This window comes from Phalacrocorax aristotelis, chromosome 1, assembly GCF_949628215.1.
Source record: "Phalacrocorax aristotelis chromosome 1, bGulAri2.1, whole genome shotgun sequence".
Taxonomy (NCBI): domain Eukaryota; kingdom Metazoa; phylum Chordata; class Aves; order Suliformes; family Phalacrocoracidae; genus Phalacrocorax; species Phalacrocorax aristotelis.
Genome location: NC_134276.1, coordinates 144,512,249 through 144,540,020, shown reverse-complemented (window position 1 = coordinate 144,540,020; position 27,772 = coordinate 144,512,249). Strand labels below are relative to the sequence as shown.

Here is a 27,772-nt window from a genome sequence, read left to right as displayed (position 1 = left end):
TCAGTGGAAATTCTGCTAAACTTTGTTAAATGGGCTTCTGAAGGTTGGGAGAGATTTGACCTAGAGGCATCAGAAAAGCGAAAGGACAGATGCTAAATTCTCGAGCAACAAATTGGACGAGAAAACAAAACCAAAGTACAGCCAGAAGGACTGAATAGTTTAAGGGATTACTAATGGATTTGCACATCTTAATCGGTGGCTCAAACCCAGCACAGGTTAATAACAAGGGGCCTAAACACATGCCATCTCTTTTCTATGGCTGTTGTTATGAGGCTTCACTCAGTGAAGACACCTGGGCACTAATCCCTTTACGACTCCACACATTTTTAACGTTTCTTCATTAAATCCACTGTGTAAATCCTTTCTGTGACTTTTCCTGCTGTTAACTCACTACACTTTAGTTCATCTGATTTAAGCAAGCTCAACTACCCCGTGACAGCATCCCATGCCCTCTGAGCTGCGTGAAATAGCACCAGTGGGATTGCACAGCCATGGAGAGAATTACAGACACCAACGGGCTTCTCTGGGACCAGAGTGGAGCTCTAAAAGGACAAAACGAACAACAGCATCACCAACAGAGAAAAAAAAACAACTTACCTTCCCACAATGTTGTGCAGAGATTGATTAGGTAATGATTCAAATTCCAAATACCTCATTTCGCACCGAGTTCAGTGTTTACAAAGCACTGTGATTACCATTTGTGCTAAGTAGTGTGAGTACATACCTGTCACAGCTGGCGATGTTGCTAAGTAAAGTGATCAGACAGAACTGCTGGAGATGTTAATGGTGCTGGCTAGATAACTGAAGACATTTTTTCTGCTAGAAAATACCACCTCATCAAAACCCAAGCAGTCTACAGAAACATGTACTTTCCAGTGTAAGTGTCCTCAGAATGTAAGAGAGTGGCTGATCTACTTAACATAAAGATCTGGACCATTTTGTACAGAGCTGAAGAAGGGAGTTTGCTTTTTTCAATGTTCATCTGATTATAATGCCTCTCCCAGCTGTGGGCAAGTGACTGATGGGAGTTTGCATTTTTCTGCAGTGGCAAATTTGTAATAGGCCATTTTTTGGAAAGGATATTGAAAGAAGACCAGGGTAAGGATTATTTTTTTTTTTCTTTAAATAGTTTGTTTTCTCTGCAGCCCTAAATATTACCCAGAACACAGTTGCTAGCTGGATTCTTTCCCAAAATAAAGGTTAGAAGCTTTGAATGATTTCTACTGGAAATAAGATCCTCCTCAGCTAATGCTTGGTAGGCCAAACCATGCAATCCTTCCTCACTCTCATGCATTTCAACAGTAATTCTACAAGGAAGAGGATTGGAGAAAAGGGTGTCATGAAGATGCTTGAAACTGACTTAGTTGCTTGTCTTGGGCTGTTTTGTACTCTTTCACAGATGGTTTCAACATAGTACATATTATCCTGTGGGAAGAAAACTAAGCCCATTTGGGCTGAACATCCAAGGGACTGGACTGCCTGAGTCAGCTAATTATATGGGATGGTCTCCAAATAGAGGAAGAACAGATCTATATTTGCATTGAACCAGATGAACTATTGAGGGACTTCGGTTTGATTTCAATAGGCTTTGGAAGATGCCTCTGCTTTGGAAATCGGCCTAGTACAGGTTTTATCATATTTCAGAGAAGCAAGAAAACAAACAAAGCCCGCTGAAAACAAACAAACAAACATAAATTAATAGCAGAATACCTTTCCAGAGCAAGGAATCTGGATTTCTGATCTCATGTGGTGCCTTTTGTTCTATTACTCCAGAAGTAGTAAGTCAGATATTTGTATTTTTACTTTCCAAGATGAAACAATTTTTTTCTTTTTTTTTTTTTTTTTCCAAATATACCCACTTACCCAAATATGAAACATTTTTCTCTTAGCCCCTTGTAAATGCCGACTAGGGCAATTATCCTAAGCTTGAATTGATGTGTGATGTTTCACTTGTAAGGAGACTAATCAAGCCTGCCAGACTCTGCATCTAGAAGCATTTATAGCTGTCAAATCTAATGAAAGTTGACTGATTGATCTTCTAGGTAGCAGCTGCAGCATCCTCCAGAAACTAATTTAATATGAGATCTGTGGCAAATCCATAGAAATAATGTTGCTTAGATGCTCATTTTATTTCCCATTTTTGATTCGGTTTGTTTAAACACCATGGGCCAAGAGAGGATAATAAGGCTGTAGAAGCAGATGTGAGAGCAAAATTTGTCCCAACAGGTGTAACACTACTCAGAAGGAGCTGGAATAGATTGGACGTTCAGAGAACCTAATCTATTTTGAGGATTTTGTGTCCCTACCACCCCCAGGTTGCAAATACGTACCTGACAGTTTATTGGTTGTTTTTCTCATGCGTAGTAGATGCTGCAAACAATTGTATTGTTAGTAAATTGTGGATTCAGTGCTCCTGTAACTCCTGAAGAGATCAGTAGTAAAAACACCTTGTTATTTATTTTGTCATGTGGCTGCTCTCAGTTTTGGTTTACTAATATATCCAATACAGCAAATCACCTGTCAGGTTTCAGATACATTTAACACCTTCCTGTGATTTGATCTGAATGGCCTCCTGCACATGCCAGAGTGTAGGTGATACGCTATAAAAAATCAACCCAAACCACCGGACTTAGGTTCTGTATGAGACACAGGTCCTAAAAGTATCTTGTTCTTTTCAAACACAAAATCATCTTGCCTCTGACCCTGTATCACAGTGAGGCATCATTTATATTATCAGCGTATGACAAGAAGGCAATTTAAAGATCAATTCTAAGTGTCTTAAATCCTTCATTCTCTTGAAATTTGCTTGCATATTAATGGCTTGTAGAATAAAGGTAATGAACCAAAAAAAAAGGGTGTAATTTAAATTAGGGGTTTCTCTAACATGCTGTTTTGGAAAATGAAACAAAGTATTTGTAAATGTTTCTTATTCTCCTGGGTTTTTATAATGGTCGCCAAACATAAGACATTCACCATTTTTTTATTTGCTGCATAGTTAACTCCACACATTTGGGGCAGTACCAATATAGTGACATTCTAAAAGAGTGAAGCCATCTGGATATGTCTATGCAAAATGCTCACATACCAATACCCTGCTCTGCATATGTGCAGGAAGACTTTTTAAGATGGTTTCTAGAACGTGGTTTTCCATGAGTTTTAAGTAGTCCAAAGGGCTATGTTATGTTATCGAATCTAAACTGTACTTGGACAACATTAACCAGTGCAGGATAGGTAAAAGCAAAAAAAAGGAAGCCACAAGCTGCCTCTGTCAGTATTGTTTGAGAGGGTAAGAAATGCTGCCAGGTACAGATGCCTCCAACTACATAAAACTTGAAGTACATTTTAAAGAACAAAAATCGCACCAGTGAACCTTTTTTGGCCAAGGGTTCAGGAGAAGAGTAGCTGGGGATTACAAAGACTGTAGCTAACCAGAGACTGAGATTAGAAGAGAAGAGGTATGGGTAAGGTTGATGCGGACATGACAAAGAAGGGAAAGATACTGGTGGATCTGAAAGGGATCCTGCATGAGCTGGTGGGGAGGGTCTCAGGCAGGAGAAAGCGACTGGAAGCATCTCTCCAAGATGGGGGCATGGCTCCTCCCTTACTCTGCTGATCAGAAATCTGGAGGTCTTCTGGCTAGAAAGCAGACAGACTGATCCACTTTCATTGCCCACAGCATATGTGCTGGTGTATAGAGAAGCCCACTGCCTGTGTGTGGGAGACCTTCACCTACTCTGAACCTGCTCATATATAAATAGGCTGGGAGACAGCCTTGGGGTCCTGGAAAACTCTTCAGGAGCTCCAGACAAGTTATAATTGTCTTGTATGTCTCTGGGTTGCGCACCTTTCATTACTTCCCTCATGTGAGAAAGAGTATGAGGTCTTTTATCTTTCAGAGGTGCTCAGTGGAGAGAGAGAGATAGTCGGCAGAGAGAGAGATGTAACAGCTATTAAGGGCCTGATTTGATGTCCTCTAATAAACTGCTGGCTGTGATGTGCCTACACAGCAGCAAAAACTGTCAGTCAGCAAAGATCAGCTTCTTTTTTATGTCATTCCTACTAGTACTAATAGCTCAATAGAACATAATGGTGAGGGAGTGGTGGAAGAGGTGTTGGAAAGGGGAAGAGGAGGAGTGCATGTTGAGGGTAAATTACTATGGAACAAGAGAGAAATGCCAGTTTCCCCCAGTTAGCTGCAATGCTCCCTGCTGATACACCTGCCAAGATCTGAGAGTGTTGACTAAAGCTGTAGCTGTACAGTTATATACAGCTAGACCTGAGCTCTGCCTGTCACTGCTGTAGCCTGCACCAGTGCAGAGTAGACCTGATTCAGAAGCACATTCATGACAGATCTCAGGTCCTTTTGCACAGATCCATCCTCCTCTTTCCCTGAGAACAGACAAGGCTTGAGGGAAGAGGTCCTGTGATTCCCCTGATGTGTGCCAGAGGGCATTAGGGCAAGCGGTTTGCTGCTCCTTGTGTGGCTCCACACCTAAGACAGAAAGAGATGTGAACCTCAAGTCTGTCAATGTACTATATGAGAGCTACCAGCACCAGGTAGTCAGAACGGATCTTGCCAGCAGCTAAAAAGGCACCTTCAGACCAAAGGCAGAACTTCGTTTGCTCAGCTTCAGAAGACAAACACATGTTTATGAATTTTAGACTGACTAGATTTGGTATTTATGTTATTTGGTATTTGTATTGCTATCTAAACCCAGGATCTTCACATCGCAGAGCTCAAAACTGAGTGATTAGGAACTGCATTCAAGCCCTAACGTTTGCCACACCTTAATTCATGCACTTATAAAAGAAGGAATGACTATTACACTGTTCGTTGCCGGTCAGTAGAAATATGCCTTAATGGTAGAACTGGCCTCTGTTGATCAAGCGAATAAATACCATAAATCTAATTTAGTAGCTTTTCAGAAATTAATAGAAATTAATTCAAATCAATCACAATGTTATCTGCTTATTTAAAACTAACCAGTGGCACAATGCCCAGCACAAAAAGTACACCTCTAGACTTATGCCTTAAAAATTTATAAACATTAATTCTGCATTAAGGCATATGATACTGGCTCTCTGCATTGTTTTTCTGCTGCATTTCTCTTGCACATTCCATCAAAAGAGCAGCAAAAGTAATTGAAAAATAGCTTGAAGATTTTAATGTATCTTCATCAAATGAGAGTCATGTAGTCACCGCTTATTGTGCTGCCTGACAATAAGGGCAGACCTCCGATGTTAAATCTTTCACTGTCAGCAGGATAAATCATTTTACAAGCTTAAAGAAAAGAAATAGACCTAATAACTGTGTAAGATGTTTGCACAAACCATAAATATTCATTTGAAGATCTCTCTGATTTTAAGAATAAAAGAAAATCTGGATTACATTTACATATATTCATGTCATATATTCATATATTCATTTCTACATTCTAAAGCCATATCTTCCATACATGTGTGTGACTGTGCATACACATTTAAAGAAGCCATGTACATAACTCTTTCATTGTATATTCAGCAATCGAGAACTGTTGCAAAGCGACATTCTTGCAGCTGGTAACATTTAATTTTTTTATTTCTATCCTCAGAAAAATTATTTTCCCATCAGCCAGACCTACCGATGAAAAATCCAGATTCTGCCATCAATGCATAAACATACTGCTCCCACTAAACTCAATATTTTTTCCAATTTTCTGAATACAAAACACAGTACTGAGCCTAAAGTTACATTCATGTAAGAAAGGAAGAAACTTTTTAAATTAAGTATATGGATTTGAGGCAAAAAGCTTGATACAATTGAAACTTTGAAAAATGAGTCTCTGTTCTGATATTTGTATTTTCTGTCTCTATTTTGTTTTATTTTAAGGAACATTTTTAGGAATTTGACTGCAATCCAATGTGCAGAAATAAACCTCACATTCTTTCTCTTCCATTAACTTTTCTTTTTATCCCTCAGCCAGCTACTTTTTCTTCTTTTTGTATAATAATAACAACAGGATGGTACAAGTATAAGAAATAATGATCTGAAAATGGAGGAAATTGAGGGCAATTTTGTGAAAAGCAGCTAGAATTCTAGATTTGTAATGCTGGCGCTAATTTTCTCTATTTTGCATTTAACCTGTCGGTCTTCAGAAGCATTTGGTTTTCTTCAGAGAAAAATAAAATCACTCATGAAGTTATTACTAAGCTGACAGCATGAGAGAATTTTGAAAAATTTTTCTGATTAAGGTGCATCTGAAGAAAATATGCACTCGTCAGTTAATAAAGATGTTGCTGTTGTGAATAGAAGTTACTGAAGCTGGCTAACCCTGATGCAGCGTGGAACCTAGTGAGTCAACCAGTCGAATTAAAAGGAACCCTAATAGATCACCCCACATTACACCTTAATCACAGACTTTACTATATCTTATGCCAAGGTGACTTTGAAAACAGAGAGACAGCCAATGTGAAATATTAAGCCTAAATTTATGTGGATGTTGGCCCAGCAGTATTTAAAGGTTCTCTGCCTGATTAGTGTGGATTGGATTCTGATTTTTTAATCATCTAAGACAAGGATAACTATTTCAGCTAAGTTACACCATGTTTTTTGTGGTGTGGTTACATATAATATACGATCCCTCAATAACATTCTAAAAGTTACAAAGATCTTGGAGGCCTTTCCTAACATTTTTAGCACAAAAAATGATCATGCGTTAGTAGTGATAGGGAAGACACCTCCACTCTGCATCAGTTAACTACTGGGATTTTCTGGTACTGTCATAAATTGCAGAAAAATGTAGTTGCTAGTGAAGACAAAAACTGACCTAGGTAGAATACTAGTTGGATTTGAGGTGGCTGTTCTTTTATTGCTTATCTAGGTGGATATTTCACATTTAAGGTCTGACTCAGAAAGATATGATCTTGCACTAACAGTTATCCCATTAATATCCTAACTCCATTTATTTTACTGAAGTTTTACATTTACATTATTGTGTTATCCACAGAACACTATATATATCAAGACAACATTCATCAGATTAAAATATCTGCTCCCAATTTGTGCAGATGAGGATTGTGTTTCAACAGTGGCCCTATCATTCAATTTTAAAATACAGAACCACAAAGCAATCCAGGTAGGAAGGAAATTCAAGCGGGCATCTTTTCCCGCCCCTGCTCAGAGCAACCAAAGTGCCCATTTAGATCGGTTTGCTCAGGGCTTTGTTCACTCTAGTGTTGAATCATTTCAAGGATGGAGATTTTGCAGCCTCTCTGGGAAACCTATTCCGTATGACCACTCCCACGGTGAAAAGTGTTCCTAGTATCTAACTGGATTCTCCCTTCTTGCAGCTTGTGCATGTTGCTACACATCCTGTTGCTGTGCACTTCTTCAGAAGAGTTTGGCTCTACCTTCTCTACAAGCACCCACTAGGTAGGTATAGACAGTGTTAAGGACTCTCCTCGACTTCCTCCAGGCTGAGCAGACCCAGCTCTCTCAGCCTCTCCTTGTATACCGTGTGCTCCAGCCCTGGCCAGCTTGGCAGCCCTCTGCTGGACTTACCTCTCTTGTACCAGGGGATCCAAAACTGGACACGGTACTCCAGTGTGGCCTCAGAAGTGCTCCACAGGGGGAATAATCACTTTCCTTAGCCTGCTGGCTACTCTCTTTCTTATGCAGCCCAATATGCTGTTCATCACTGCAAGGGTGTACTGCTGACTTGTATTCCTATCTGAGGAAAGAGCATATCCAGGCTTGTCTTCAGCAGTACATTCATGAGTAGTTCATCTGCGCATATTTTGCACAGGTCTATTTTCACCCCACCAGCATTTCAAACCAGCTGGGTAGAAAACAGCTCTCTTTGCAAGCCCTGTATCTTCAGCAACGTGACAGTACTAGCCTGAGCACAATGCCTTTGAGAGCTTGTTTGGATTGTACTGGTGACACGTAGAGCAGATCTGAGTGAATCCTAATAAAGGGATATGCATAGACCTCCAACATACAGGGAAGAGACTCCCTATTCTGTAAGCAGATAGGAAGCAGAAATATAACTTCTTTTTCTTCTCTTCTCATTTGAGGGAAAATGTTGCAGCAACTTGAATGCACAAAATAGCTACTGCAATTGGTGTTTACATGTATGTCTATATCCTATAAATATACATTAATAAATAGAAGCACAATCTAATAACTAGACAAAAGTGGTTAATTGATTTGATTCAGCCAATATTGCTACCAAATTTCAAACATCTTTTAGAGAACAAGGGCTCTTAAACCTGCAGATTACAACCATGATCATGTCAACTCAGAGAAGAACTAGACTGGCCTAAAATCAGCTTGCTTTCCAGTTTCATGAACTTTGGGGCAGCCCTAGTATAGACAGTAAGCACTCAGGAGCACAGGCAGACTGCTGCAAGTCCTGGTTTGTACTCTGTATAAGCCCAGCATTTGTATTAGCCGTTTGTACACTGTGTTAGATCCTGATCACACCTGGGATATCTGAGCTGAAAAGGGATTTAGTCCCTGGACCCAGGAAATTGGCAGCCCAGGCTGCATGGCTGAAATGACTTCTCTGTTGTTTGGAATGAAGACTTCAAAAAGACTAGATGGAAAATATACCCGTCTGCAACAGCCTGTCAGGCTGTTGAGATCTGACCAGGTACAAGTGGATGAAACAGTATGGTGTGTTAGACTTGTGGTTAGACTACAGGATCTATGGAGCTATTTGTACCTTTAAGTCTGTAAAACAAAATGGTATCTCACATGATGGGAGGAAAGAGTTATGAGTTTTGCTGCATGTCAGGAAAAGGTCTGGGCAGCTGTAAAACCTGTTTCAAAAGCTTCCTTTGCAACCACAAAAAGGTGGGGGTTTTCTCTCTGTCCAAATAAGACTAAAACACTGTGTGGCAGAGAATGACTGATTTGTTCCTTTCTTGTTCTGAACCATGTCCTGACTTTGCCAGAGGGGATAAGCGTGCAGTAGGAATTCTCTACTTACAGAAAAAAAGTAAAAAATCTTTCCTGTATAACACATTTATGCTTAAATAGCTCGTATAACACATGAACATATTAAAAAACCTCATAAGAACAGAGAATAAATATAAAAGTTTGCAGAATATAATGCAGCCACTGCAGGACACAAAAGCAGGGAATCAGCATTAAACATATATTTCACTTATCCAGTCTGGGTCTGGCCTGCACTTCAATTCCTGTTCCTATTACAAATGAAAAAACGCTGTTATAAATAACAGCCAAGTAATTTCTGCTTGGACTTTGGAATTAATTTGTCTGTCCAGGAGTGACTAACAGTTCTGGGGACTACAGGGCTTTCCTGGCTCTGGCTGGGAAGGAGATAACTTTCTTCATGGTGCTGTGTTTCCTCTCCATGACCTTCTGATTTTACTGTTGCATTTTAGAGCTCATGTCTAATAACTTGTGACTGAGGGACCTTAAAATAAGCTGGGACCAAGGCAGTGCAGCTCTGCTGTGTAGGAAGGCAGAGGTGGAGGGGACCATCCCGACAGGGGGGCTGTGGGGCTCAGCTCACTGCTATGAGGAGGAGTCTGAAGGTGTGGGTAGGACTGAAGAGTGTGTTTGTAACTCAGGGTGTTGGGTGGTGCCAGCAAAATCTGTCTTGGACATGAGGAAACAACTCCACCCCTCCACCATGTCAAAAGATAACAAGGTTGATAACCTGACACGCCCCATTTGTGTTTATCACAGACTCCTCTTGGCTGCTATGGAGGTGCCCCTTTGTAAGAACAAGATGTTCCGTCTGACCTTTCCACTGCAGATAGGAGCCATGCTGCAATATAAGGTCTGTACTGCTGTCCTGGAGCCAAGCCACTATCAGGTCTCCATGTCGATGTCCTGAATGCTACCGCCCAACTGATAGGGTGCAGACCTAGAGCCCATGGATCAGCCTTCTTAGGTCAAGGAGATGTAATGCCAAAGTTGGCACCGGTTGATTGCTGCTTTAGTTTCTCCTGGGAGAAGAGAGGTGCTTGCAGAGCTGTCATAGTGGGATGGCTGGAGGAATAGCAAAACTGGAGATTTCTGGCTTCTGGCCACCGGGCTTATGCTGCAACACCTTAGCTGGCTCTTGGCTGTCATGAGGACATGGGCAAATGAAACATGGTGCAATCAGGCTGACAGCTGTCCCGCATGAGGCTCTCTGCAAGCTCTGTGTGCTGCTCGGGAATCTGGAGGCCTCTGGTCCCTCGTGACCAATGTTGGCTCCCCTCTGGCATTTGCATGAGCCCAAGGTTTCCAGTCAGATCCCTCAAATGCAAACTGCATTGCCTCTTACCTCAGGATCACTCTGCTCATTTGAGTTGGACCCACAAGAGAGCTGGCACAGAGTGCAACAGCATACTGGGTGCTGTCTCACTGTGTGTACAGATACAAAGGCTCCTCTTCCCCTTTGTACATTTCCACTGATAATGGCCCACAAGCCTTCCCGGGGTAGTTGTGGTTGGCTGGACCGCTGGTTTCCCTAGCTGCTGGATTTAAAGGCAGTGTGGAAACTGACAGGATAGCATTCCCTATCAGACCTGCTTGCTCTGATTTTTCTGTGTGCAGTGATGCTCCACAGGGTGTAAATCTCTGAAGGACATACCTCTCAAAAGGCTTTTTTGCTGGAATTTATCTGGCTCCCTATAGAATACTATAACCTACTATTGTATATGTGCTTCAAAATATCAGCCAATTTCCAAGTAGTTATGCTAGCAAATCAAAACAAAGTGGAACCATTTGAAGTCCCTAGTGAAGTTACTAGCATCACTTGAAGTGATAGTGCACTAGCAATAACAGGATGACTAGTTTCTGTCATTTAAGCCTCTCCCAGTAAGCCTCCACGTTAGATATGACAATAAAGATAAGCAGAAAATAAACAAGACCTCCAAGGCCTCTCCCCTCACCCTGGGGACCTGGGAATGTCCCCAGGCAGTCCCACCCTGACAGACTAGCTCTTTGCCAGGGAGACAGCTCACCTGGCTGAGCCCTCCAGCTTGGACACAGCATCATCTTTTTTTACTCCAATGAAGGTTCAAATCCTCGTTTGCTTTGCCCCACCCCTGCCCAGTCTTCATTAGGTATGTGTTTACACCTTGAAGGTACCGTCACAGGTACCCAGCAGGAGCTGGGGCGGAAGTGGTAACCTCACGGCTGTGGCATTTGCCTGCCAGCTCTCCAAAGCGCACAGCTCTGCTGGCAGCAATGGGATTGTTATGATTAGCTGTAGCAGTTGTGAATCTGGCACAAAATAGCCTCAGGCAACGATTTGTTGTCAGAGGGATAAAAGAAGGTCAAGGAACTTTATAATCTGACATGCCATAAACGCGACATGGCCCCGCGCATATGGTTGACTTCCTTCATAGTATACCTAAATGCAGGCGTAGCTGCCACAGATAGCAATGCCTATGAAATCAGAGGCTTCTGAAATCAGTGTTGTTAAATGACAGTACTTGATTAGTGCGGATGTATGAGACAATGAAGAGAGGCTTCTTGGCAAGAGTACAGGCACTGCAAGGAAGCCTACCAGGTAGAGGGATGGCTATTGAAAGTGTAAAGCAATGCAATGCCCATCTCAGTGGAGCGGTTTTGGCTATGTCACACTACCTGACGGACGGGACCAGCTCAGAGTGTACTGATGGACAGTTACTAGAGCTCAGCTGAATCTTGATGTGTTGTGGACAGCCCTACATCCACCCTGAACCTAAAGGTTTATTACAACCTCACAGAAAGCCAGAGTTAGGTTCCTAAACTGTTGACATCGAGGCACGGAGGTACCCTAATTTCCCAATCAGTCTGAGCACTCGTGGTGTATTTAACATTTTACAGGCTGCCTCTATTAAATAGTTGTTGACCATAAACTTAAAAGAGATGCTTCAGCTGTGACATTAAAATAAGTAGAGATGTCATTCTGCAATCTGGGAAAGCAGAGACTGGATGGAGTGATGCCTACAGAAATGACTCTGAGGATCATTGTGGAGAGAATTTGGAGCTGCGGAAAGGACTACACAGCTTACCCGTAAGAGTGGATTTCCTGGCTGGGACTCTGTATTGGAGATCAGTCTTGCACACTTTGTAACGGCAGCTGTGTTTGATAATCTGTACTGAAATAGTCGTGGAAGATTTCACTCCTTCATCACTGTGGCAGAGCCTGTGTACGAATTTTACGGAGATGCACAGGGACAATCTTTATGGGCATAACTTGTACTAGTTTCAGGTGACTAATGTATCTGATAGAGAACTAAAGCAACAAAACCTTATGATTGGCAGTGTCAGTTTTACCTCTTTGTTCATCAGTCAGTATGTCAAGACTGAAGTATTTCATGGCTTTAGGGCACTTCAGAAAATGAGAAACCTGATGCTTTATAGTGCTAGCTAAAAAAATTCAGAACCCTGTGGATGTACATCCCAGTTCTGACTCATGTAGCCAACACATATGACTTCATCTGCTTATTTTCCACAATGTCAATATTTCTTTTAATACCTCCTGCCTAAGATGTGTTTGGAGGGGAACAGTATTGTCATTGCCTCCAGCTGAGAAATCTTCAGTTGAAGGACATGCACATGGTACCACCTTTTATCAAGCAGAGAAGAGAATGGCGAGCCTGAAGGGGAGGTGGCAGGGCACATAGAAAACTGTCAGATCTTCTGAGTTGTTTACAGCAACAGAAAAAAGTCACTTACTTACCCAGACATGAGTAAGTGCATATCTATATATAATATGTAATCTATAAGAAAGATAAACCGAGAAGGTAAGTTGGCTACAGAGTCAGAAGGAGCTGGACTGAAGCAGCCCAGGAGTGCAGCGTCTAGCTACCAAGCTGCATTTTTCTCAAACCAGTGAGAGATCCCAAACTCCAAATTTAACACTCTTTTCCTGATATCAAGTATCTGTGAAACCCTCTGGTAAAATGTGCACTCCATCTGCACTGATAGCAGGACCAGCAACCAGGAGAAGGACAACCTGCTGCTGGAAGAACCTCAGAACCTGGGGCAGATATGTAGGCAATAGATACAGGAATCCATCAGTATTAGCTTGCCATGTCTGTGTCCAGCCAGTCAAAAATGCATCAGCTGCAGTCTACATTCTGTGTTGTAATACTAATAAAGGAAAAAATTAAAGTTGGCTGGAGGATTTGGCATGGCATTCTTTAAACCTGTGGTCTCTTTGTATAATATAGCTATAATAATGCCCTTTTTATGCTAACATAGTTGGCGTAGTTTTTCTCATAACTTAGTAAGAAGGGGGTTTTCTTCTGCAAGGTGCTGAATAGTCTCTTTTTCCTTATATCATTGCAATTCAGGATACTGTACCCTTGCAGGGATGGGCCCTATTTTCCAGGTACAGGCAGCATTTGAGGAGGGCCAGTTTCAGTTAGATTTCCCTGGATTAACTTTATGCCTGCTGAAAAGAGAAGCTAGTATACAATGCAATTGAGACGAGATAAGAGAATTGGAATTTTCTTTGCTACTGTATTGCTTCTGTTTTACACCTTGGCCATTTCATTTGTGAATGATTAATTAAGGTCCAAGTCATCTTAGGCAAACACGCTGACTCAAAACATAATAGGAATGCAGGAAGGGAAAAGGCAACGCATTTTGCAATAAACTTATTTTTCCTAGGTCTACTTTTTGCTAGGTTTGCTTGTGGTAAATGCATATGGCTGGAACGTTGGCTGCAAAATAAACCTTAGAAATGAATACAGATGTTCAGATTAACATAGAAACAGGAGTCATTATGCCTCCAAACATACTTTGTATACCCGAAGTAACCAAACTGAAATCTGCTGACAGAGGATAGATTTTTAAGGATTTAGACCCTAAGATATGGAGCTATGGATGGCTTAAGTCTTAAGTCTGTGAACAAGAGAAAAATGTTGAGCTCCTCACCACTGAGAGTCCCCCCAAATCCTACCTGGACATCAGTATCCGTGTATTTCTTGTACCCTCACTGATTCACTTGATCACCACCTGGAAAGACCGCCCGGTCTCCTCTCATCCCTAATGATAGGGAGCATGTCTCCAGAGCATATTTGCCAAGATTTTGATCTCCACCTGGCCCTGCGTAACTGGAATCTGGAGTTCACCAATGGCACAGGGCACATTTTGCAGGCAGGAGCTGTTTAAGGGCAGCCTTATAGGCAACACAGGTGAGAAGGTCTAGGCTTGCTGACTTCACTTCCTTTAGGCTGGCAATAGTGCAAAGAAAAGAAAGGGGGAGAAAAATAAATCTTATTATGCTGGCTTTTCTGGGGATTGAATTAGAAAGAAGCAGTACAGAAGCTGGTAACTGTCCTTACTCCTTATGAGTAATCTTGACTGCTCAGGTGTTTCTTAGAGGGGCATCTCTAATCATTAACCTCTGACCATGGGTCATGGGAGGTACATTTGGTAGTCAGCTCCCAGAACCAAACCTAAGTTATCATAAATAATAAAACAAGAACTGGGAACTGAAGGACTGCTTTATTTGCAAACAAGATTTGCATGCAGGTTCTCGAGTCAAAGGCCTTGAATGGCCTCAGATAAAGATGTTGTAGGAGGTTTTCAATAGGTATAATGAAGCCACTGGATGTTGGAGGAAAAGAATGTAAAAATGAGCAAATTAATTTGTGGCCATTGAAAGGAAAATTGAAAATATTAAGCATTCAAAAATGTTTTGATTCAAACATGAGCTATTTATTTTACTCTGATCCTTTCACATTTTTTAAGGTCACTTTAAACAAAAGTGGAGCTTTCAGTTTGAAAAACATTAATGATGATTTCTACAGATTCAAAATTTTCCAAAAAACACTTTTCGAAACAGGCAATTAATTGAGAACTCCTTCTTTCCTGCAAGTGATTTTTATTTTGATGAATCCGCATATTCTGTGGAAAGATTTTAAAATCTTCAACTGGATTCAAGCCAATGTTAAATCTCTGCTTTAAATTTGTGATTTTTGTTGTCTGTGCCCCTTTTATGGAGACATATGACAGCTTAAAAAACGGTTGTGTCTCTAAGTGCCCCTGTTTTTAAGATGCCTCAGGCTGAAATTCTAAACTGTTCAAAAAACTGGTTCCTTAACATCACAAAATTTAAACATTTCGAATCAATTTGCACTTTTGAAAATTCAGGCTGTTGTATATTTGGTAAGCAAAACCAAAAGTATTTCATTCACATAAAGTAAGACACTGGTTTTGTATTCATAAAAAGTATTTTAAGATGTATCTTTTTCCTTGGAAACTAAAACAGCTTCCAACAAAGTAGAATTTATAGAATAATCATATTAAGCATATAATGTTCATTCTTGAAATTTTCCACAATTAATGCATTTACTGTCACTGCATTACTTTATCTGGAGAGCTAATAAATGACAAATTACATAACTTTTCATGACTGTGCATTTTAGTCATTTATCAAGTTACGTCTAACATTTCAGTTACCTTTAACAACTACCTGGAAAAATCAATATCCGATAGAACTCCATGGTGTGTAGCAAAGTATATAAGCATGAAGTTTGCATTACTTGGTCTCAATTTGTCACTTTAAGCCATCTGACTTAGAAGTGACTCTTAAATCCTCTTGTCATTTCACCGTTTTCTGATTTGCAGGAGTCCAAGCCTTAAGCAAACATGTCCAACCCCAGTGAGGCAGAACTCATTCACAAGTTTAAGGGGATTTCCTTTACCACCAGGTCTTCTCCAGAACTTTTAAAGTCCTTGGATACTTTTGATGCTAGAGAAGATGACATCCTTTTGGTCTCCTACCCCAAATCTGGTAAGCTCCACTTTTAGATGTTAATTGCAAGAAATCACAATTGTTTGTTTCATGTTCTCTGCTTAAACTACTTGGGAAATGTCTGCGTACAAACAACAGGGAAGGATGTTTCAGCATGTGAAAACATTATTCTGTCAGTAAGTGTTCAAGTTACAAAAAAATATGGGTCATTTATCTGAATTTTGATTCTTTAATTGAAAATATCTCAGGTGGTTTTGGAAAGCAAATAGATATTTATTTCTTGTAAGCAAAATCTGTACTTGAAGGATTTTCCTGAGGACTTTCTACATTCAATTATGAGCAAGTCAAGAGTCGTATTAAGTTATTTGTATGGTTCTTGGCTGTAGTTTTATTCATTTCTTATTCCCTCTCCCCTGCCTCACTTGCACACAGAAGCACACACCAAAGAAGCAGCTCAATCAGTACTACCCAAATATACAGACTCAAAGTACTAAAAGGAAAAAAGCCTCCAGGTTATTCTAAAATTAATGCTAAAAATAATATAACCACCTCTCAGCTGACAAGCAGTTTGTCTCGTGAGATTGTTTTGGTACCACTATTAACACTTCTCACACAGTTACTTTGCACTTCAGCTACAGCCCTAATTTTTCCAGTATTTATGCATTTCGAGCCAATGGGATTATTCAGTTACGTAAAGTTTCCTGAATCTGGGAGATTAAAAGTATCACTTGTGCACTAGCAAGCTGTTCCCAAAATGCATGTTCCACGTATCTTCTCAGTAAGAAATCTTCCTTTTTATCTTTTTTATTTTTTTCCCCTTAAAATTACTTTTCTGCAGGCACTCACTGGCTTGCAGGAATTCTAACAAGGCTTTACAATACTCAAATTACACTAACATCTCCCATTGAATTTGGAGACGTAGCCAAACTGGAGGAATTGAATAAACTCTCATCAAAGAGAATCATGCCAACGCACTTAGACTACAACATGTTACCTCCAAATTTTAAGAATAAAAAATGCAAGGTAAGGCAAAAATATATGAAAGCAGTAAGATATGTTAAGTGTCTATTTGGAATTTCTTTTGTCTTGTTGATCCTTAACAATTTTTTTAAATGACTTACAGTTTCCAGAAGTGATTTGCTGTGAATTTTGGAGACACAGCTGACCAGCAGTTGAAGGCAGCGCGAGCAGAGACTTGGGCTAGGGACTGGGTTCTGCTCCTGCCCCACTGCTCTCATGGGGTGATATGTATACCAGGCACCGCACAAAATACAACATCAACATATTTCAATATATATTGAAATATATATTGAAATATATTGAAAGATATTTATGATATATATTTCAATCAGAAATGTATTATTAGGGATGGGGGGGCTGTTCTCATGGATGGCCCCACTTCCTAGTGGCTGAAGCACTGACTTAGAAAATAGTTATTTGGGTACTTACAGGCTGTTCTGGGGGTGAAGATACTCTGCCTCTCCTACTGAAGCTTTGTGAAGAGCCAAAGAGATATTGGGCAAACAGAGGAGAATTGAAATGTGGGAGGTGGATTCAGATCACAGTTTTGGGTTCCTCCCAAGCTGACATGGGAGGTCTCTAAAAATGAGCTCTGGGCCTCCGATTTTAGGTTAGAAGTCCAAAATGTCAGGGTTACTCAGATCCAGACTTTTGGGACAAAGCTAATTTGAATGAAAGGCTAAGATTTATGTTTTGCAGCTGTCCTGTGAATATTAATTAGTAAATGGTTTCATATGTTAGATTTATGAGATAGTATACTGACTCATGAGCTAAAATGAACACAGCCTCTTTTATAACATATAAACATTACCCAGCTGCAGGAAACACACCCGTCCACATGAAATTGTTTACTAACCACTATTGATTTCTGCCTAAGTAGGGACAAATACACCTCTATTTTAATGGCATGGTCTCCGATGGAGGAATCCTAAAGGAAAGGGTTTTGACACTGCAAACTGCCTGTGAAAATGCTACATTGACGCACAGAGCTCCTCTAAAATAAAGGAAGAATATAATAATTGATAACCATATAATCTTCATTTACAGATGATCTACATCAGCAGAAATCCAAAAGATACTGCAGTTTCCATGTATCATTACTACAGAGAAAATCCAAACCTTCCCACTATTGACACCTGGACTGCTTTCTTCGACTTGTTCTTAAAAGGAGATGGTAAGGATAAATGTTATGTTTTCTCCTTGCAGTTTACAGTAGCTTATTAAGTATAGAAAGAGTTAAGAAATGTGAACTGTGTGAAAACTCCTTATTGCACTCCTTATTCATATGGCTTTAGTTGGGTATTTTTTTTCAGGATAAATTCTAATGCCAGACTAAACAAGAGCAAATAATAGGATGCTATCTTCAGCTCTGTGAGGAGACATTTCGATAAGCAGCTGCATTATTTCAGCACAACTGCTCTTTGCAGGTTTTTGCTGTTCTTTGACATAGCTGTTAAAAAACATATTCTCACAGACAAGTTACTGATTTAATTTCTCCTCACGAACACTCTGAAACCCCTGACAATTTCTTGATTCTGATGCCAGTGTGCCTGTGTTAAAACATTTCCATCCTTGTCTTGCAAACCACAACCACAGACTGCTTCCCACCAAGAATTAATGTTTAAACTTTGATAGAGGAGGTATGCATATACAGCTCCCCCCAAGCAGATACGAGGGCAGCTGGGCTCACTACTGCCAGCTCCCGTCCTCGGCGAGCGGGCCGATGGGGCAGGTGCTCTGTCTGAAGGTGTTCAGCCAGCTCTGTGTGGCTCACTGCCGTGCTGAATCGCAGGCAATGGGGCACATGGGGAGACCATCCCCAGGCTGCACTGAGAGCTATGCTTGCAGGTGTAGTGTCTTCTCCCATGTTAAAGACAGCCTTGGGTGGCCCTTCAAAGGGATTCTAGATGCTTTCATAAAGCCCTGCTGCACACGCTCTGCCTGATGTGTTGTCATAGTAGTGGGGTCCAAAGACCAAGGACAAGAGTGAGATTTTTATGAGTGACAGAGGTGGCATGGAGGCTGACAACAGGACCGTGTTCCAGTTATCCACTCCCATTTTTAGTGTTTTATTACTCCTTTGAGGACATGTTGCTGCTGTACAACCATAAGTGATGATAACAGCAACAATGACAGATCCGCTTGAAAACTTCGAAAGAAAAGTGCCATTGCAGTCATCATGGGCTTACATCAAAGATCCAGAAGTCGGTTTGCCTACTGACTTGTGTGGGCTTTGGCTCAGATCTTGTGTTCCTAGTGCAGAGCAGCCCTAAGGCACGTGCTTCAGTGATTTGCGGGATCTTGGCTTGTTTAGTATCAACTCTGAACACTCAATAGTAAAAAAAGAAAAGAGGATTATATTAAACTTTAAAAGCATCTACCATTTATCTGTAAATTAGCAGCCACCTTCTATTTTCTGTGCGCTTACAAAAATATAACTGTATTGGTTACAACAGAAATTTATGTAAGAGGTGATAGCGAGAGGGTTTGTAATTTTTGCTCCTAACACAAACATATGAGGGCTGTGCTGCTTGATTCTGATCCTGTAGTAGTCTTGAAGAATTACTCTCCATTCAGAACAAGGGTGAGGAGACACAGAGGCAGCTGTGATGCTGTACCTGGAGCCTCCAAGACTGTATGCTGTACCGCTGAAGCCAACAGGGCTATTCTATGCTATCTTTGGCCACTTCTCCAGTGTGACTGACCAAGAGAGCAGGGTTTAATTGCACACTGTGGAGCACACATGCCTTGCAGTTAGGCAGTGCATTATGTGCAGGAGGCAGCTATAGACTGAAGCATTCAGCAAAATACTTAATTACATCTCAAGGTCTCCAACCAAAATGACACCCGTTACAATATTACACTCTTCTGGCAGCAGTCTGAAGCAAAGCCACCGTTCTGGAGAAGGCTGGCTGCGATCGCTCTGTCCAAGCCTCCTCTCATCCCCCTCAGGAGTCTTTCCACACATCTTGCAATGCAATCCATCTTGTCCTTCAATCAGAAGGGTCAGAATTTTGTTTCTTAGAAGAAAGCTGAAATTTAGCTCTCCTCCCATGGTTCAACAAAAGGAGCATTCAGGAAAACAAGTCCTATGAGTCATCTATAAAACCAGAAGTTATCTATGTCATTCACTGAATGACGTATTTTCATAATAACCTGTTTACATAATTCTTCTTTGACTTTTAAAATTATCACTGCTGGGAAAAAATACAGCTAACAATAGTGTGCTCCATTTAACAGACTCCTTATTTCATTTCCTAGTGAAGTGATCATATTTCTAGCTGTGACCACAAACATGGAGACGTTTGCCAAGACGTTCAGATCTTGTTAGGCCAGTACATTTCCCTTCATTACTGGCCTTTACTTAGATTTGGAGCCTGTTTCCACTACAGAATTATATCTCAGAATAGTATCTGCATCTCTGATACCAAACCAAATTCCAGCAAGAACGTAAGTTGGATTGTAAGTTGGAGTCGCCTCACAAAAAGAATTTATTCCAGTTTAGGAGAACAGAGAGTACACACTATGAAGGAAGGGATCGTTCCCCTAAATGTGCTAGGTAGAGTCAGAGTTATTTCTGAATAATGTTTATATGAATCTCTTTTACATGGGATTCCTTTTCAGTTGTCTGTGGATCCTGGTTTGATCATTTCCTAAGTTGGGAAGAACATGAAAGTGATAAAAACATCCTGTTTTTGTTCTATGAAGACATGAAGAAGGTAAATATGCTCTCTGCTCTTATTTCAGAATGCATTACTTGTAAATTAACATCATTACAGTATCAAAGAGCAAATTATAATGAAAAAGGAGAAAGAAAAATATGAATGTATGTCTTTTGGCATATTTTTTTATTTGCATAGAACTTCATATTAGTGAAGTAATTCTGACTGCACAAGTTATATAAATATCAAATCCTGTGAGAGTTGCATTTCATAGGTGTAGAGTAGGACACATATTACATGATTTTTTTCAGGCTACAGGAAGAATTTTAAGTTCCTCATTCTTGGTCCTATGGAGAGACCAACGAAGGACATTTGTTGAGGGCCACACATTAACCTGCTATGTCTGAAATTTCAGGTGAAATTTTCAAAAAGTGATGTAAGACAACAGAACTACTCATGGTCAGTGGGACCTGTGGTGCCAATAAACAAGAAAATTAGAGGCTGCAAGGAGTAGGAAAAAAGCTGATGAAAGGAAATTATGATGCAGAAACAGCTTTGCTAGTCTTAAAAAAAAAAGTAAAATATCAACATACCTTATCTTTCAGAGAAAAAATTTTTGGAAGCGTAGAAAACACTTTCTAGTGTTTCCACTAAAATAGTTTTGTTCATTTTTTTGGAGCTAAAAAAAAACCAAACAAAAAGAAGTATCCACTACAAGGAATATAAACAAGCCATTTTGGATCCTGAGTCACTTCTTGGACTTCTAGATATAGCACCTCTAATGAAATAAGCCACATATACAGAAGCTGAGCTTTGCATTTTTCTCTATTCCCAGTGAAATAATTCTTAGAGACAGGAGAACGCTTTGCCTGAATTGGGAGTAAAATTGCAATGTAACTGTATTTGAAATCCCATACTCAGCATTTACTCGTTTCTGTGAGTATAGGTAAAAGGGGAATCTGGTTTACTGTACCTGTCATCTACACAGGTCAATGACATGTTTAGCTTTGCTTGAAAGCAAACAAATGTGTGATAAACTTGGTATGTAATAAAAAGGATAATTTTCATATCAGCTAAAAGTCTGATAATCAGCTCAGAAAAATAAAAGCTTTGTTTTTCTTGTACCTCAGGATCTTCCTAAGATTGTAAAGGAAATTAGTCTGTTCCTGTGTTTAAACATCAGTGATAATGATATCCAAGACATCTGCAAGAAGTCCTCCTTCTCAGAGATGAAAAGCAACACAGAAAAGGAAAACAGTGATCCCAGTCACACTGTTTGTGCACTGACATCCAACAGGAAGCTGATTTTCCGAAAAGGTAAGTTCCCTGGGCTGGGCTTAACACAGCAGGAGTGGGAATTCAGCCAGGGGCTGCAGTCCAGGTCTTTCCCAGACTGTAGTGACGCTTTGGGTCAGCCCTGGGAATCAGTGGCAGGATTCTTCAGTTTGAAGCCATCTTAACAATCACTTTGTTTTCTAAGTTCTCTGGTGGCAAATGCAGGCTTGTAGTAGAGAAGCACAGAGGAGTCTGAACAACAGTCTGACAGCTATTGCTCTATGTGAGTTTTTCAACTAAAAGGAAAGGTTCACAAAGCATTACTCTTTATCTGTCTCTTTTTATCTCAAAGTTGACCTCCTCAGTCTTTTACAACATGTCCCCTCTGATATCACCTGCGAAGGTCACTTCGTTTACTAGAACAAGAAAGAGCGAGGCACATTCCTTGCAAAGGAGACAGCTCGTAGCCTTTATCCTCCATAGCACTGCTTATCTTATTGAAATGTTCCTGAAAAAGGAATATGCTGACAGTGACAACAACAGAAGAATGGATGACTCAGCCACCTGATGGCCTCATAGGTAGCCTTCAGACCTTGGCCAAGCTGGAATCCGCGGTAGAATCTTCAACAGCGCTTAGCTCAGATGTGACTTAAAAATGCCTGCAGGAGCCGTTTTCTTGCTATTGACATTTCAGGAGCTTGCTTGGATTCGGATAAGTCAATCAAAACCATCACGTTTAGATGGATTTTGATTATTTTTACTTAGTCAATTTTTGAACAATAATTGACAGATTAAAACTAAGAGTCGTTTCAACTAAGAAAAATTTGTGTTCACATATAAATAGGGAAATGGTAAATTTTGCTAATTCAGAATATTTTTACCAATGTGCTGAAACAAATCCCAAAATACGACCTGTCAGTAAAAAGCAAACAAACAAAAAGCTCAGATGCACTTTTCTAGGTCAGCAAACTTCGACAAAGCTACATTGAAAAATTTAAAAACTCCCAACAGTTTTAATTCCGGGTAGTTCCTATGCAAATCCCAGGGGTTTAGCCAGTTTCAGCCACTTTTCAGAAGATTTATATACATGTATTATTCTTCAGGCTCTCTTGTCTTGGCCTTGCTGTCTGGGTTGCTGGTTTAGTCAGCAGTTTTGGGATGGAGGGTCTTTAGAGGATGCACGAGGGAAAACTGTAAGCATTGTCTCATTAAAATATGTCATTTAAAAAAATAATTTCCTGTTTGCTTGAACTGGATAACAATTGAAACACTTTACTGGACATGAGTGTGCATGGTCACTCAGAAGTAGTTAACTGCCCAATTAGTGGGCCATCTCACCAGTGAAAGCCCTAGAGATTAGGAGCAGGTGTGAGTCATCTATCACGTCACTCTGGGCTCCTTTTTTAGGAGTCTTCTTTAGTCGATGGAGACATATGGCTGCTTTTGGCACCCCATTCATTGGATGAGTTTCAGATGCCGACTAGGATGAGATGGATTTCAGCCAGGAAGTAACCATTTCCCTCCACTGACTGTGAAAGAGCCCAGAGAGAGACCTTTAACTCCATACATCTAAGGTGCAGCAAGATGCCTCCGCTGAGATGACCAAGAGCTCTAATTCCATTTAGGAAACCTGCTGCTCTTCACGTACCACCTAGTGTTGATGGCACTAAACAAATCTGAGGCTGAGGGTTTAACACCCTTTATGGGTGATGATCCAGCTGCTTCCATCAGAGTTTCACCAGACCAATAAAACAATTCCTCATGATCATGACCTACCGCAGAGACTATGGTTAATAATATATTAATAATTTGTGCCAACTGCAACATTAACAAAACTGGGCTGCCTTTAAATAATTTTCTGCACTATATATTGTTAGCCTCACCATCCTTTTTCTGTTCCTGCTCTCCTAGGTGTTGTTGGTGATTGGAAGAACCATTTCACTCCAAAACAGAATCGAAGGTTTGAGGAGATATTTAATGAGAGAATGAAAGGCAGCAAAATGGCAACACGTCTCACCTATGAAATTTGACTCCATGTGAAGAACAATACCCGTTAATCAACATACACAGATAGAGTTATTGGTGGGAAATTCTGAAAAGGGATTCCCATTCGGTTTATAACCCTCCCAATAGAAAGAATTGTAATCATGAGATTTTGAAGACAGGAAAATTCTGACACAACACCAGAGCTGAACTCAGTTTTCAGCGGGCAGGTGTATATGGTTTTACAGAGGCAGGTGTCAGACCCGTTTTTCTACAACCAAATCTACTTTATCATGTCTTTATTTTTTGCTCTAGAAGGATACAAATGAACTTCTCAGATCTGATCTAGGAATTTTACCTAAGATGTTACGAAAAAAACTAAAATCAAATCCATAATAATATGAAGATATAAAAAGTCTAAAAACACGTCATAAGAAAATGACCAAAGATTTGACCTCAGACTTGCTCCCTCCCTGATCTACCATGATTTGGAAAGCACCTATATTACCGGACTGTGTCATTGATACTGAAGACGGAAACTGCAGCTGTATGTTCGAAAACCTGGAGCGAAGTTTGTTTATAAAGTGTCGTCTTTTTTTTTTTTTTTTTTTTTTTTACAATATGTAGTTCTTTGATATAACTTATTTTTGGGTTAGCTACGGTATGTGTTTTAAATGCAACTGATATAAATCCATGTAAATTTCTGCACCATATGTTGGGGAACCATAAACACGTTTTTTTCTCCATTTGACTTTTTGCCTGCAAAATGCTTGTTTCCAGTGTTTTGATGAGAACCATTTTACTTCATGGTCCGTGTGCAATAGAATTCAGCAGTTCCACCGTGGCAAACAAACCGCTACTCAGAGACTGTTTAATCTGAACACAACTCCTTTATTTACCCTGCCCTGATAAGGCAGATTTTCCAAGAATCAGCTGTCTGTGTTCACATCTGGGTGACTGTTCTAGGAACCCAATGAAGATTTTTCTTCTGATTTATTCTGTGATGTGTTTTCTGTCCTCACCTTCAATTTGCTTTGCAGGCTGGCTTTAAGGACTCTTCTCCCCAGACTAGATCTCCCCAACCATATAATTCCAACATATCAGCAGGCAGAAAAAAACATAGGAAAAGCTGATCAAAAAAGAAATGCATGCAGGCAAGCATGATTATTCTGCTTTGACTCCTGTGTGCTCTGAAGGTACACGACTGTAAAGCAAGCTCATCCTCTGGGTGTGTTGTTTCTATAAAGCCAAGGTATGGCCTTACAGTGAACACTAACACTCCCTCTAGCCACACATTGCACACTCGCCACGCAGTCCTTTCATTTCATACCTTCCTTGTGCAAGCTGACATCAATACCTACCAATTTTGCATCTGCACAAATGATACAGAAGTTACATGCTGAAAAGATCACTGAGGGAGAAGCCTGTTCAATAGCAGTCCCTTGCCATTTACCAATTCACTGGAATTTAAGGCAGATGCTGCCCTGTGCACTGTTTTATGCAAATAACCCATTTGGAAACCAGAAGTTTGTGTTGCTTTGACACTAAAAATCACTCTCTTCCTCTAGAATACCATGAACCACAGCTGCCCTCCTTCCAGGTGTCATTTTTCCGCTCTTAATAAATGGTAAGAGGTCAGCTAATGATGATGCTTGAATGTTTTACTTAAAGACTTATTTTTTCCTAGCCCTTTGAGTATGGAAAAAAGCCAAAGGGTCCTTGGACAAATAAAGTTTGCAAGCGAGTTTAACTGCATTAAGATGACTGCTGTAAGCAGCATTTATATGTATACTCACAATATGAAACTGTGTGTGAAGGGACAGGGTGAGGACAGGCCATGTGGATCAATGAGGGGGTTAAAGCATGCAGTCCTGAAGTGGCTGAAGGGGTAGCATCAGAATATAAGGTTGCGAGTGTTTTGCCAGCTGTCTGACCTCTACCCCTGTGCTGCGGTTAAATGGACTTTCAAAATAAAGTTCCTCTCAGCAACACTTTGTACTCACACGGCACTTTTAATCTCCAAATGCAGCTTTACTCAAAGCTTTATGCAATGCAGCCACACCTGAGGTAGAGCACAGCACCTGGTTGCCACTGAGTAACAGCCTGAGAAAAAACCAAGCAGTTTCTGCTAGTAAAACTACTGTAGCAGGTCCATCCTAGGCCCCGGCACAGCCCAGTGCAGCTGCGGACAGTGTAGCAAAACTGGCCTATGTTAGATGTCCAGAAAGCTAGGCTGGGCACTGTTCCTAAAGGACAGGGTTATGTGATGGTAGCTACTGGCAACCAGGGTCTCCCAGCAGTTGCTACGCCTACCGTTTCTTTCATCCTCTTTTCTCTTGCTCTCCCCTCTGTGCTGTTGCTCCCCTTCCCCTTCCTCTGGCTGTAGCACCCCCCCCCCCACCAAGAGGGATTCAAACTGAATTTTTTAAAGAATTGTTAATCTGGCTCCACAAGTCGTTTTGGCACATCATGGAGGTGTTCAATGATTTTCAAAACTTCCATAGTACGATATTGTAAAAATGTCTCTTCCCCTCTGTTTTTTGTTTTTCTACGCTGGTTAAAACTTTTGGAGAGAGAGAATTTTCAGCCCTACAAGCCATAAAAATACTGGTCCAAAATGTACCTAGACCATAGTAATACTAAGCTTGGAAGAAACAAAGCCCTGCGCAATCTCTATGACATGTAAATGATTTCAATACTGCTTTCCTATTCAGCTAATATATTCCACTTTCCTAAGTAAGGGTTCTTCTGAAGACTGACTTAATTAGGGAGGACAGCATTAAACATTTATGCCATCAGAGCTGAGACGTGAGGCTTCCACCCACTCTTATTGAAGTTAGCCTGCTTCACTTCCTACCCAGACTTACCTGGCCTTTGGGTCCAGTGAAAAAGAGAACAAGAGCATCTGAAGGGCTAGAACTCTTGTGAAAGGAACACGTGAATTCCAGGCCTTGCTTCAAGGAGTTTTTTTTTTCCCCCTGAAAACATCACATAACTATCTTCTAAAGTAGCTCTCAGAGAAGAAAAGGTGTTCAGGTAAATACCCTAGGAATCTGACTTTAAGTCATATTAGTTCTGATACAATGGGTTCAATGCCTAAAGCAGTCTCTTGGGAGGAAAACAATGGTGAAAAAAGTCTCTCAGAATAGCTTCAGGAACATCTTATAGCAGAGACAAGGGAGTCTGGAGAAGTGAGGGTGGGAAGAACAGCAAGGAGAAGGGATCTGAGCCAGTTCTGGGAATCTTTGAAGCCAGAAGTTATAGGAAGATAGAGAGGACTGAGGGCAGGAGATCAATTGGTGGGTTTCTGCACTGGGTCTAAATAGAACAGAGATGCTCAGGGGATGGAGAGAAGGGTTGACCTGTAACCATCAGCCAGCTGGAAAAGTAAACATGGAGGACCAGGAGGAATTTCCCTGGGGCCCATTTCATGTCCAGCTGATGAGAGAGGAAACAGTCACAGACCACAGACAAAGAGCGAAGGGCACTCCTGCTGCAAAGACAGGACAGGAGGAATCAAGCTTCACAGAAAGGGCTGAGCATGGGAGTAAAGGCAGTTGCTGAAAGACCACGTTGAGAAAGGAGGAAAAGCACTGAGTAGCCATACCACTCTTTCACCAGTTCCAGCCTCACAGGTGACCACAATCCACCTTCTTTCAAGGGACCAGCAACCACGAGAGAGGATTATGCAGCAACTTCTTTATTAGCTTTGATAGGAGACAGTCCTCCCCTTTCCCTGAATCTGTTTGCCTGTCCTGCGTACTGCAGAGGACAAACTGTAGGAAAGGACAGTGAAAGACAGTGGATGTGCATGGTGAGACACTGCCCTTCCCACGCTCCTGAGGAAAACACTTCTCTTGGCCAAGCAGAGAGGAGTGGCAGCACCTCATGGCCCCAGCAGGGAGCAAGCAGGAGCACCCAACAGCTGCTCGAGTGAAAAATCCAGCGACAGAAAAGCATGAAGTCACGAATTACATTGCTGTGCCTCCTTCTGGCCTCGTTCCAAACTGGTCCCATAGGCCAAGGCTAAGTGGAGAAATAGCCGTTTTGGAAACAACTGCAGCCCCATGGCACCAAAGACATGCCCACTCTGGCATGGGCTCTGCAGCCACCGAGCAAGCTTTCTGTCAA

General features: G+C 40.9%; 1 protein-coding gene across 1 annotated transcript; it reads left to right on the top strand.

Moving 5' to 3' along the window:
* The first annotated feature begins 15,595 nt into the window (after positions 1-15,595).
* LOC142055049 (sulfotransferase 6B1-like) lies at positions 15,596-23,688 on the top strand. Its single transcript, XM_075088500.1, has 6 exons — positions 15,596-15,740; positions 16,540-16,724; positions 17,769-17,895; positions 20,346-20,440; positions 21,514-21,700; positions 23,570-23,688. The coding sequence occupies exons 1-6, from the start codon at positions 15,596-15,598 to the stop codon at positions 23,686-23,688; spliced, it is 858 nt and encodes a 285-aa protein (XP_074944601.1).
* Positions 23,689-27,772: the final 4,084 nt, after the last annotated feature.

Bases quoted from the DNA above. Each gene is read 5' to 3' on its own strand.
- LOC142055049 (XM_075088500.1), top strand. From the start codon at position 15,596: ATGTCCAACCCCAGTGAGGCAGAACTCATTCACAAGTTTAAGGGGATT. The intron at 15,741-16,539 runs GTAAGCTCCACT...ACTTTTCTGCAG, and splicing joins GGTCTCCTACCCCAAATCTG to GCACTCACTGGCTTGCAGGA. The intron at 16,725-17,768 runs GTAAGGCAAAAA...CTTCATTTACAG, and splicing joins TTAAGAATAAAAAATGCAAG to ATGATCTACATCAGCAGAAA.